We start from the raw sequence: 12500 nt of genomic DNA on the forward strand, positions 1-12500 counted from the left end.
CACAGAAAGACATATACCTTGTGAGTAAGAATTTCCGAAAAAAGTACTTACAGGAACTGTCCTTTTTGTTTATTAGGACAGATAGATTTTTTTTTTTCGTTCCATAGAGGCACACACTGGATATCATCTTAGCTGCTTTTAGATTAGGATTATTGTAGTATGTATTTACACTTGTCAGTCTTTTTCTAAATATGTAGATAGGAGTGCAATAAAATTAAGAATCTGACACACATCAATCCCGTCTCACTGGATTGTGGGTTGTCCATCTCCCATTCAGTATGAGGACCAAAAGACATGATGTTAGTAAATGCGACTAAATCTTTCTTGTGCTTGAGAAACTGATGCTATTAATTAGATAGTAGTCCTCTTTTAAGGTCTGTCATTTTTTAAAGAAATGAATAGTAAATTACTCCTTACGCATCAAAGAACTTGTTAGGTGCTCGGGCTGCTAAAAGCCTCGAGTCGGACTTGAGGTTGAGGCCGAAGTCATTGTCCTGGTTTGCAAATCTGTGGAGGGGGAGAGATAAGTGATTTGTGAATGGAAATGGTTTTAAATTTTATGAATGACTGTATGTTTTGTGAATGGCTGAAAATTAAGTTAGTGTATCTCTGTCTAAGTCATCAGAGCTGGTACTTTTCTTGAATATCCACTTGTTCGTAAATTTTATCTACGAGTTTATATCCAATGCCAATTACCATACTTGTTAAACTTTTCTCCCTCTCCCTTTCTCTCTCTCTCTCATTTACATTTACACTCACCCTCACACTCTCCTTCTCATTAACCCCCACCCTACCACCCCTCCCTTCAGCTCTCCCCCTTCTAATCTGACTCTCACCCACCCCACTCATCCATTCACCCATACACCCACCCATCCACTCATCCACAAACCCACTCACCACCCCCACAACCATCCACTTCCACTCATCCACAAACCCACCCACTCACCCACACACCCACATTCACAAACCCACACCCATCCACCTACCCATTCACCCACATCCCGACACCTACTCACCTCCCCCACACCCTCCCACCCCCTCACCCAAATCCTCACACCCCCACACCCACACCCACCCACCCTCACCCACACCGACTTACCCTCCCACCCCCTCACCCACACCCACTTACCCTCCTACCCCCTTACCCACACCCACTCACCCTCGCACCCCCTCACCCACACCCACTTACCCACCCACCCCTCACCCACACCCTTCCACCCCCTCACCCACACCCTCCCACCCCCTCACCCACACCCTTCCAACCCCTCACCCACCTCTTCTTCCCGTCCTGCTGGCTGTTGGAATTCTGGAAGTTGCGTGCGTCGCGGCTGTTGTGTCTAGAGGAGGTGGGCAGAGACGACGCGGCTTCGTCAGCGGCTGCCAAGGTCCTCGCCCTCTGCACCTTCTTCTTCTCCGCGGCCTCCTGCTGCAGCCGCTCCATGTGCTTCAGTTGGGCTTCGCGACGGCGGGTTTGCTGGGGGTGGGGGTCGGGGGGAAGTGATGTTAGAGGCGGGGATGAGGAGAGTTACGGAGGGAGGGAGGGAGGGGAGGGGAGGAAGGAGGGGTGGGAGGAAGAGAGAAGGGGAGAGAGGGGAGGAAAGGAAGGAGGGGTGGGAGGGGGAGAGGGAAGGGGAGAGAGGGGAGGAAAGGAAGGAGGGGTGGGAGGTGGAGAGGGAAAGGGTGAGAGAGAGGGGGGAGAGGGAAGGGGAAGGGGAAGGAGGAGAGAGAGGGAGAGAGAGAGAGGGAGGGAGAGAGAGAGGGAGGGAGAGAGAGAGGGAGAGAGAGAGAGAGAAAGGGAGAGAGAGAGTGAGAGAGAGAGAGAGAGAGTGAGAGAGAAGACAAGACATACAAAATCTATGGCCATGGATAGCTATCATAAAAAAATTGTGATGATGCTTATCAGTGACCATTATGCTAGGTTTTAACATTCCAGTAATATCAATCACGCTATCTAAATATCAAAAATCACAGAGTAAAAAAAGAAAGAAAAAAGAAAAGAGAGAAAAAAGCATGATCAAATAACATAACTCGTTTACCTCTTCCTCTTTTCTCCTCCTCTTCTCCTGTTCCGCCTCATACTCCGCCTTCATCCTCTCCTGTTGCCTCTTCATATTTTCCTCCATTAGCCTGTCCTCCAATTCTTCCTTTTTCCTCTTCTCTTCATCCAGCTGCTTCTTCATCTGCGCCTGCCAGCTGAGTTCTCCTTGAAGCTGCTCCGCGCGACCTCTCAGCTGCGCGTCTCTCTCATCCGAGGTCTTAGGTCAAAGGGGTTAAAGGTCAGCACCGTTGCTATGGTAACCTGGGTTTTGTTTGGTCACGTGACTGAGAAATCTTTTTGTTTGTGGTCATAAGCGATATTTTTTTTTTTTTTTTTTTTACTCTATGAAGCATGTACTTTTAAGTGATTGGGAAAAATTAATTAAGCTTTGAGTGACATTTTCATGTCGTTTTCGGTTTTTAATGAAATGTGAAGTTGATTTGATAGATTTTAAGAATATACGGAATGTTTTAGATGTTTAATGAATTCACGCAAAAGAAAATGGACATACAGGTAATATAACTGCGAATATAATCACCCGTACCTAAAATTTTCTAAAACGTCATGTACTTAATATAATAACCACAGTTGCAACCAAAACTAAGGTTTCGATTTTTTTTACTTCAAAACCAATCAAAAACTAATACAATATACAATAATACTTTTAGAAAAGGAAGGAAATATGCGAGCAACCACATACCATATTAGCATGCAGACGAAATCCTCGTCCACCTCCACCTCCACCTCCACCTCCACCAAACGAGGGTTCATATCCACTGTAAGTAAAACTATGCATTAATTTTTTTATCTAGTTATTTTTTACCTTTTTTTCTTACGAATTATGAAATGATGGACGTGGAATGGTTTCATGAACGTTTACGAGAGTGAGTGCACTGGTTTGTTTACAGCAGGAGAAAAGCTCATCTATCTTCACAAGTTTTTATAAATGTATGATTCTCTTCTGAGTAAACTATATCTAAGCCTTGACTGCGAAGTAAACCTCTCCTTCAAAAGAAATGGCATTTGAGCTTTTCCTTAAGAACAATATACTGAAGCCTTCTCTACAAAATTAACTATACCTAAGCCTTCCCTTCAAAATAAACTATATCTAAAACTTCCCTTCAAAGTAAACTATATGTAAGCCTCTCCTTCAAAATAACCTTCAAAATAAATAAACTTCCCTTCAAAGTAAACTGTATCAACGTCTTCCGTATTTAACTCCTATACTTCCAGGGCTGTGTGCACGAATGCAATATAACGAAGAAATGAACACCAATCCAAACTAAGAAGATAAACTGCTCAACTCTAGCATTAGATTCAACAACGTTTCGGAATCAAAGGGTATAAACCTCATCAGGTGGATATGGCAACGTTTTCACAGGCGCTTTCCGTTGACAACGCCCGCGCCACTGTCACCTTTGTTATCTAGTTCAGTTATTCACATCCAACTAATATTGCACAGATGAAGCCGATGTTTTGTTTAAGAAAGTATAGTAATACATAACTAGCTATATCTATCCATGTGTGTATATACATACATATATATACATATACATATATATACATATATATACACATATACATATATATACATATACATATATATACATATACATATATATACATATACATATATATACATATACATATACATATATAGATATACATATATACATATACATATATAGATATATATATATATTATATATATATATATATATAATATATAAATATATATATATAACACACTATATATATATATTATATATATATTATATATAATATAATATACTATATATATATATATATATTATTATATTTTATTCTGTGTGTGTGTGTGTGTTTGTATGCGTGCGCGTGTGTGTGCTATATGCTGGCCCGTTTTTCTTTTTGTATCACCAAATACTTTTTAAAATTACAGTTATAGGGCCACCGCCAAATACACGGAAATATCTTTTTATTCTTCACTATATACATTTAAAAATACACATGCTACATTTTTTTTCCAGAAAAAAAACTATTAAGTGTACTTTTCATGACGATCGCATGGCAGTAGGATTTTAGTTATGCCAAAGTTGCGTCTGATTTCTAAAGTTTGGTGCACTGAGTGTGTGTGTGTGTGTGTGTGTGTGTGTGTGTGTGTGTGTGTGTGTGTGTGTGTGTGTGTGTGTGTGTGTGTGTGTGTGTGTGTGTGTGTGTTTGTATGCGTGGGTGTGCGTGTGATATATATACTGTCCCTTTTTTTTGTATCTCCTAATACTTTATAAAGTTATAATTATAGGGCTACCGCCAAATACACGGAAACGAGTTTTTTCTTCTACACCTATATACAATTACAAATACACATGCTACAATACTAATGTAAAAGTGTCTGATGCATTACCCATTACTAGTCTATAGATTTTTCTCTTGAAAGGACTATATACCTTTTACTATTTGGGTTCTCAGTAAAGGTATTATGATTACTTTTTTCAGATATTCATGGGATTAATGATGTTTTTTTTCCAGAAAATGTAACTATAAAGTGTACTTTTCATGACGATTACATGGCAATAGGATTTCAGTTATACAAAAGTTGCGTCTGATTTCCAAAGTTTGGTATACAGGATATTGTTTTGTGTTTTAATGTATATTAGTTGAATGCATGAGATGTGATGGAGTGTGTGTGTGTGTGTGTGTGTGTGTGTGTGTGTGTGTGTGTGTGTGTGTGTGTGTGTGTGTGTGTGTGTGTGTGTGTGTGTGTGTGTGTGTGTGTGTGCTTGTGCGTGTGTCTGTGTGTGTTTCTTTGCGTTTGTGCGCATAACACAAATCATAAGAACAACGAAACTAATATACCATCATACCCTGCACCACCATAACCACCACCACCGCCAGCACCATAACCGCCGTTGTTGTAACCTCCTCCTCCTCCGTAACCGCCGCCGTAACCGCCATAACCGCCGCCGTAACTGTCATAACCGCCACCGAAACCGCCGCCGTAACCCGCTCCGGCTCCTTTTACGGTCGTGGCGGTTTCGTTCATCGTTATCAGCTTGCGGCTGGCGTAGTCTGCGCCGCCGTAACTGTTACGCCGTTCTGTGGGGGGAGGGGGGAGGGGTTTAGGGAAATGGGGGGAGAATGGAGGGGGAGGGGGATGTGGAGGGGGAATAGGGGAGGAAGGGGGTAAGGGGTGATGGGATGGGGAGAGGGAGGGGGATAAGGGAGAGTTAGGGTGTTTGGGGGATGAGAGGGGTAGGGAGAGGGAGATGGGGTGGGGGAGAAGGTGTTACGGAGAGGAATGAGGAAAGGGAGAGGAGTTGGGGGACAAATGAGAGGAAAGGAGGAAGAAGTTAAGATCGAGAGAGGAGAGGAAAGGGATAATGGGAGGAAGAGATAAGGGAAAAGATAAAAGAGGGAAAGGGAAGAAGAAGAAAAGAGTAAAATAAAGTGAATGGGGAAGAGGAGAGGAAGAGTGGGAGGGGATAAAGTGTTAGAGAATAAAGAAAAGAGAAAAAAGAAAGGAGGAGAAGAAAGATACGGGAGAAAAAAAAAGTATGTGAAGACAGAGGGCGAGAGATTGTGAACAAGAATAAGTGTAAGGAATAGAAAAAGAGAGAAAGGTGGGGCGAAGGACAATTGAGATGGGAGGGGGATGGAACAAGGGAAGAGAGAGAGGAAAAGAGAACAGGGTGGGGGTGGATAGCGAGATAGAAAAAATGAAGGGTGTGTGTGTGTGAGAGAGAGAGAGAGAGAGAGAGAGAGAGAGAGAGAGAGAGAGAGAGAGAGAGAGAGAGAGAGAGAGAGAGAGAGAGAGAGAGAGAGAGAGAGGAAGAAGGGAACTTTATTTAATTTTGGGCGAGAAAAGTGTTTTGTTTTATCACTTTGGTTTTCATATACTCGGTAGCTTAATTATATTACATAATTCGGCGTGTACGAGGAGAGATACAAGATAAGAGAAAATGAAGAGGAAACAATAGAAAAAAACGAAATAACCGGAAACAGGAATAGAAGCACCAAAAGAAGACGCGAAAGAAATGGGAAAATTAGAGATGGGACGAAAGAAATGGGAAAAAACAAAACAAAAGTATCACCCCTCCCCCCCCCCAAAAAAAAAAAGGAGAGAGAGAGAGAGAGAGAGAGAGAGAGAGAGAGAGGAGAGAGAGAGAGAGAGAGACAGACAGACAGAGAGAGAGAGAGAAAGGAGAGAGAAAGAAGGAAAAAAGACAACGAAAAACCACAGAAAGGAGACCGGAAGACCACAAGACAAGCCCTCCCGAAGCCGAGATCCTCACCAGCGCCTCTCGTAGGAGCAGCTTCAGGATCTTGGAAGGATGGCTCATAGGACGTCGGGATGCCCATGGCGGCGTAAATCCTCTCATCTTCTTCTCTCTCTCTTCTCTTCGCCGCTTCTCTCTCGGCCACTTGCCTCTTCAGGTCTTCCAGCGCCTGGCGACTCCGCTCTTGTCGAAGGGAATCTCTCGTGCCTGCTTCGGGAGACGGGGCCTTAGGCTGGGGTCGGGGGGCTTCCACGAAGGGTTTTCGAAAAGCGAAATTTTGTGCTTTTTTCCGAAGTAGTTTTCTTTGATTTTTTGTTTTGTTTTGTTTTTTACTATTATTATTTTCCTTGTATTAGCTTATGGTTTATGATAGTGATTCTTTTTCTTTGCTGATTTGTTATATGCAAGATGTATACACAAAGTTATGATACTATGAAAGATACAGCTGAAGACAAGATCTATTTACCCTAACAAAAAAGAGAAAAAAGGAAAGAAAAAAATATTACTTTAAACACATTAATGGAGAAATTAAAATAATAATAATTATACATTAATAAAAAGAGATATCCAACTTTTACTGACCTGAATTATCGAAAATAGAAGACGTGGTAGCTAAGTACTTATTCTGTGCCGCCCTGAACCTAGCGTTGTTTATCCACCCGTCGTCGTACTGCAACATGTAAACAACCGCACCTTATGTAAACGCATTTGGTGTTATCTACTGTAACGCATGCACAGGAGAGAGGAAATTCTCGGAATTTTGTATTCTGTATCAGCGCTGTGAGGAGAATCTACTATATACTCCATGTAAATGTGTTAGTATATATATATATATATATATATATATATATATATATATATATATATATATATTGTAGTGAAAACTTTCTACTGTGTCGAGTGGAAGAGTTACTACTTTTACAGATCCGCTAACGCAATTAAGAGTATCTACTGAAACGCATGCAGAAAGGGAGGTTATTCGGTCCACCCAAGATATCATACGGCTACCTACTGTGACAAATATGAAGACAAATAAACTGTATTACATATCAGCGAAGAGTACTTAAAGTAACGTGCAAATAGAGGAAAATCGATCCTCATAGAAGAGTAACAATTTTGAGATTGTCTACTTCAACGCATGCAAAAGGGGAAACGTATCCTTCCTTGGTAGATGGAAAGGGGAAACAGCACAGTAACGTAAATGGCTATGTCTGCTGCAGCACATGCAGAAAAGGGGGAAATGTAAATCTTAAAGAGATTATAAGTATTGCAAGCATTCGGGCACTGCGAAAGAGAGTAACGCAACTAAAACCTTTCGTGAAAAAAGGCAAAATTTATAGATAAGGAGAATATTTAGCAAATATGAGCAATGCTAATTAAGTGCTCTGTAGAGCAAGAGGCGTAAAGCATTTTATGAAGAGGAATAATTAGGTAAGATAACGCAGATGTTAGGGGAAGAGACGTAGAAATATTTCAAGGAAGATTTAGCAAGTAGTAATGACGCATTTGGTCAAAGCAAAGACACGTACGTCAAAAGCATTCTAAGAATAACCAGCGAAACATTCTAACGCATTTAGAACTGGCCATATGGAAGAGACGAGAAAGCTTTTATAGGGAGGAGAGTTTACCAAGAATGAAAATGAAGAACGGACTCAGAGCTCTCAAGAAAAGACATGAAGTATTTGAAGGGGATAAAAGCTTACCATATCCCGATTGAGGTTACCGTCGCTTAGGGTAGAACGCAACCCAGCGGTACTCGGCCGGGCAAGGCTGTAAGAAAAAAGAAACCGACGGAATTTTATGAAAGGCGAACGATCCTTTGGGAAACAATGCAAAGCGAACGGCCGCTTGGACTAACAAAAGCTTACCGAACAGACATTCTACTAATAACCACAATATCCGTCTTTTAATTAATTACGGCGCCAGAAGTTTCGAAAGTTTAAACACACTTAGGGGTTTGTTGTCTCAATCGAACGCAGTCTATGGTGTTGATCTATAACAGCGAGTTTTTGATTAAGAAATGAAAAATAAACAAAATGACGTCATATGTAAACAAACGGAATACTTTTATGCAGACTTATTTGTTTCGCAAAAAATATCAGGAGTGCTCTTCAAGGAACGTTCAATTCATATTGGATTTTGTGTCTGTCAGTTTCAGACTCACTTAACTAAGGACGTAAAAAGTGAGATATGTTGTTTCTTGCTATAAAGTAATAATGACAAATGGAAGTGAAGTAAGTGGTAAAATCAAAACTTTCTCTTACGAGTAAGTTTGGTGTAAGTGACTGTAAAAATACACGCACTTAAGCCCACCTCAGTATACATTAATACATTTATAGACATATATTTTTATCTACATTTATATATAAACATTACATAAATATATATATATATATATATATATATATATATATATATATATATATATATATATATATATATATATATATATATTCAAGGTATAAGTATCAATGCATGTCATCTGTGACTGCATATCTGTAATTGTGTGTGTGTGTGTGTGCGTGTGCGAGTGTGTGTGTGTGTGTGTGTGTGTGTGTGTGTGTGTGTGTGTGTGTGTGTGTGTGCAAGTGCGTGTGTGTGTATCGTGTGTGGGCCTATATATACAATATATAATACACACACAAACAACACACACACACACCACACACACACACACACACAGACACACACACATTATTATATGTTGATATTATATTTATATATGATATATATATATTATATAGATGTTGAACATACTTCAATATCCGAATTCGCGAACACATCCAAACACAAATACAAACATAGACATACGTACACTTAAACATCCATTCCTAAAGGGTATACATACACGATTAAAAACATAAAAGCAGCATATAACTTTTTGTAGATGTCCACACACACACACACACACACACACACACACACACAACACACACGCTATATACAACACACACACACAGCACACAACACACACACACCACCCACCCACTCCACACCACACACCACACTCTCTCTATCTCTCTCTCTCTCTCTCTCTCTCTCTCTCTCTCTCTCTCTCTCTCTCTCTCTCTTCAAATATTCAAAACTCCTTGAGAACACACACACTCTTCTAATATTCATAAATCGAAAATTCATACTGGGTCGTGACCACTCGTCACGGCCCCGTACGACCTCGTGCTTGGGAGTCGTGCTGTCGTCCCGCGTAGCTTCTGTATTCAGTGTCCGTGCTAGCGTGTTGCAGCGTTCGTGGGGCATCGATTCATTTGTATTTTTTTCTAATATTTAATGCTTATTTTTTTCTCTATGTCTTTCTCTGCCTAACTGTCTGTTTGTTTCTGTCTCTCTCCCTCCCTTCCTTCCTTCTTGCTTCCTCTCTCCCTTTCAAACTCCCTAAAAAATAAACTCACTCACTCCCTTCCTTTTACTCTTCCTTCCTGTTTCACCCTCTCTTCCTTCTTCCTATCTTCTTTTTCTCCTTCCTACCCTCCGTTCTCTCCCTCCTTCCTATCTTTCTCTTTCTTTTTCTTTCTCTTTCTCTCCTTCCCTCCCTTTCCACCCACCCACCCACCCTCCCTCCCCCTCACTCTATTGTTTCACTGCAAGTTACTTATTAGGAGTATTCTAGTAAGATAATTTGTTTTTTTTTATTTAGCTTTTCACTTTTCCTACTGGTAAACCCCATTCCTTCTTCCCTTCCTTCTATCCATCATCTTTTCTCTATTTTCCACATCTCAACTGTTTTTAGTTAGTGGGTCCTCGACCTATAAATAGAAGGATCAATATCACTGGCACTTAGTAACTCGAAGGTCGTATTAGCAAGTGTGCGTCTGATTGGTTTCTTGGTGTGTGTGTGTGTGTGTGTGTGGTGTGTGTGTGTGGTGTCTGTGTGTGTGGTGTTTGTGTGTGTGGTGTGTGTGTGGTGTATTGTGTGTGTCTGTATCTGTGTGTGCGGTGTGTGTGTATAGTGTGTAGGATGATATGTGTGTGTGTGTGTTGTGTGTGTGTGTGTGTGTATAGATTTAGTTGGCATAGTCTACCCATACGTAATACATGTTCCATATATGCACGTATGATGTATCAAATATCATCTATACACTTCCTTAGCTTAAGGCTGTGTGCGTAAGAAGACATATGTATGAAATTAATCTATCAGAAGTAACGATCAAAGATATCGACACATCACACCGCATGTTCGAGGGTCGGTAACTTCAGACACCTCCCCCCCTTTACTTCCCCTCCCCCTCCCTTACCTCCCCCTACTGACTTACCTACACCCCCCACCCACCCAACCATCCCCCCTAATCCACGCACAGCCGCTTCAATGTTCTCCGATGCTTCCGGTTTGTTGCACATGGCGTTTTTCCGTTTTGATAATCGAAATATATTTGAGGGAAACCTATATTTTGGTTAATCATATTTATAGATTACCGTGTATTTAATATCATCAAATATGCAAGTGTGTGTGTATAAAACCTTATTGTATTTCATAATTAGAAAAAAGGCACAATTTCTAATGCAAATAGATGAACTTCATCAAACTATGTAAATATCTGTTACGATTGTTAATTATTGGAGAGAGAGAGAGAGAGAGAGAGAGAGAGAGAGAGAGAGAGAGAGAGAGAGGGAGGGAGGAGGGAGAGGAGAAGGAGAGAGAGAGAGAGAGAGAGAGAGAGAGAGAGAGAGAGAGAGAGAGAGAGAGAGAGAGAGAGAGAGAGAGAGAGAGAGGTGGAGAAAGAGGAAAGTGCAAACAGATAAACAGACAGGCAGTTAAATAGGAAGCTACTTATACCGAGGAAAAGAGAGAATAGATAGATATACAAAAATAGATGTACGCAGAAAGAGCAGAGAAAGGCCCAAATTGAGATGGAAGGATAGATTCGCGAACGGCATGAAAGAAAAAAAAAGTGAATAAGAGAAGTAGGTGGATAAAACAAAAATGGGACATAGCTACAGGAAAAGATGTGTGTGTGTGTGTGTGTGTGTGTGTGTGTGTGTGTGTGTGTGTATGTGTGTGTATGTGCGTGTGTGTGACCTGCCACCTAAACTTTAGTAGTGGGGGTCCAGTAGTGGGGATTCTGACCCTGAAGAGAAAGGATCCACCTCCTAGCCACTTTTTTCCGTGGTTTATGGGCAATTGAAGAAAAAATAGAGAGAGACAGAAGGGGAGGTGAAGAATTAACAGAAAAACCTATCACATAACATTTGAGAATCAGCAAATCATCGTTTGAAAGAAGAAACATAAAGTGCATTATCGTACATCTGGGCAATGGATCCGATCCAGGTGTTGCCTTCGCAATGCAGGTGTAGCTGCATGCACTTTCTGCACGTAAGTAGGCTATGCATCTCGATTTTACAGCCGGGACCTTGATCGCCTGCTCAGTTTATAAACATGGTTACCGATAAACAAGGAAGAGAGAGAGAGAGAGAGAGAGAGAGAGAGAGAGAGAGAGAGAGAGAGAGAGAGAGAGAGAGAGAGAGAGAGAGAAGGAGAGACAGACAGAGACATGTGTATACATTTATATATATATATATATATATATATATATATATATATATATATATATATATATATATAATATATATAAATATATCTATCTATCTATCTATCTATCTATCTATCTATCTATATATATATATATATATATATATATATATATACATACATAGTTTTTTTTAACGGTAGGTTCATGTTTGAGCCGCCGTGGTCACAGCATGATACTTAATTGTAGTTTTCATGTTGTGATGGTATTGGAGTGAATACGTGGTAGGGTCCCCAGTTCCTTTCCACGGAGAGTGCAGGTGTTACCTTTTAGGTAATCATCCTCTCTATTTATCCGGGCTTGGGACTAGCACTGACTTGGGCTGGCTTGCCCACCCAGTGGCTAGGTAGACAATCGAGGTGAAGTTCCTTGCCCATGGGAACAACGCGCCAGCCACCGCGGCCTACATATAGGTATATGTATATATAATATATACCTTCGATTACTCGAAAGCTATTGATACTGTTGATCACGCTATCCTCTGGAATAACATGAACGATATGAAATTTCCTAACACATCATCCAACTAATAAAAGCCACGTATGACCAACAGCAAGCAACTGTAAGAACCACTTATGGGTTAACAGAATGGTTTGAAATCAACCAAGGAGCATGACAAGGTTGCATTCTGTCTCCGCACCTTTTTAATATATATTCTGAAGCAAT

General features: G+C 40.7%; 1 protein-coding gene across 3 annotated transcripts in view; it reads right to left on the reverse strand.

Moving 5' to 3' along the window:
- LOC119597721 (MAP7 domain-containing protein 2-like) overlaps positions 1 to 12500 on the reverse strand; it is a 36256-nt gene that overhangs the window by 11979 nt on the left and 11777 nt on the right. For 2 of the 3 annotated variants that reach the window (XM_037947334.1, XM_037947332.1), the window contains exons 3-6: positions 2739 to 2814; positions 2037 to 2255; positions 1275 to 1474; positions 418 to 507 (exon numbers count right to left, since the gene is read on the reverse strand). In XM_037947334.1, the coding sequence (XP_037803262.1) occupies positions 418 to 507; positions 1275 to 1474; positions 2037 to 2255; positions 2739 to 2814 (585 nt within the window). The remainder of the gene's footprint in view (positions 1 to 417; positions 508 to 1274; positions 1475 to 2036; positions 2256 to 2738; positions 2815 to 12500) is intronic. The other variant, XM_037947333.1, reaches the window with a different exon arrangement.

The sequence above is a fragment of the Penaeus monodon genome, chromosome 39 (assembly GCF_015228065.2).
Source record: "Penaeus monodon isolate SGIC_2016 chromosome 39, NSTDA_Pmon_1, whole genome shotgun sequence".
NCBI lineage: Eukaryota > Metazoa > Arthropoda > Malacostraca > Decapoda > Penaeidae > Penaeus > Penaeus monodon.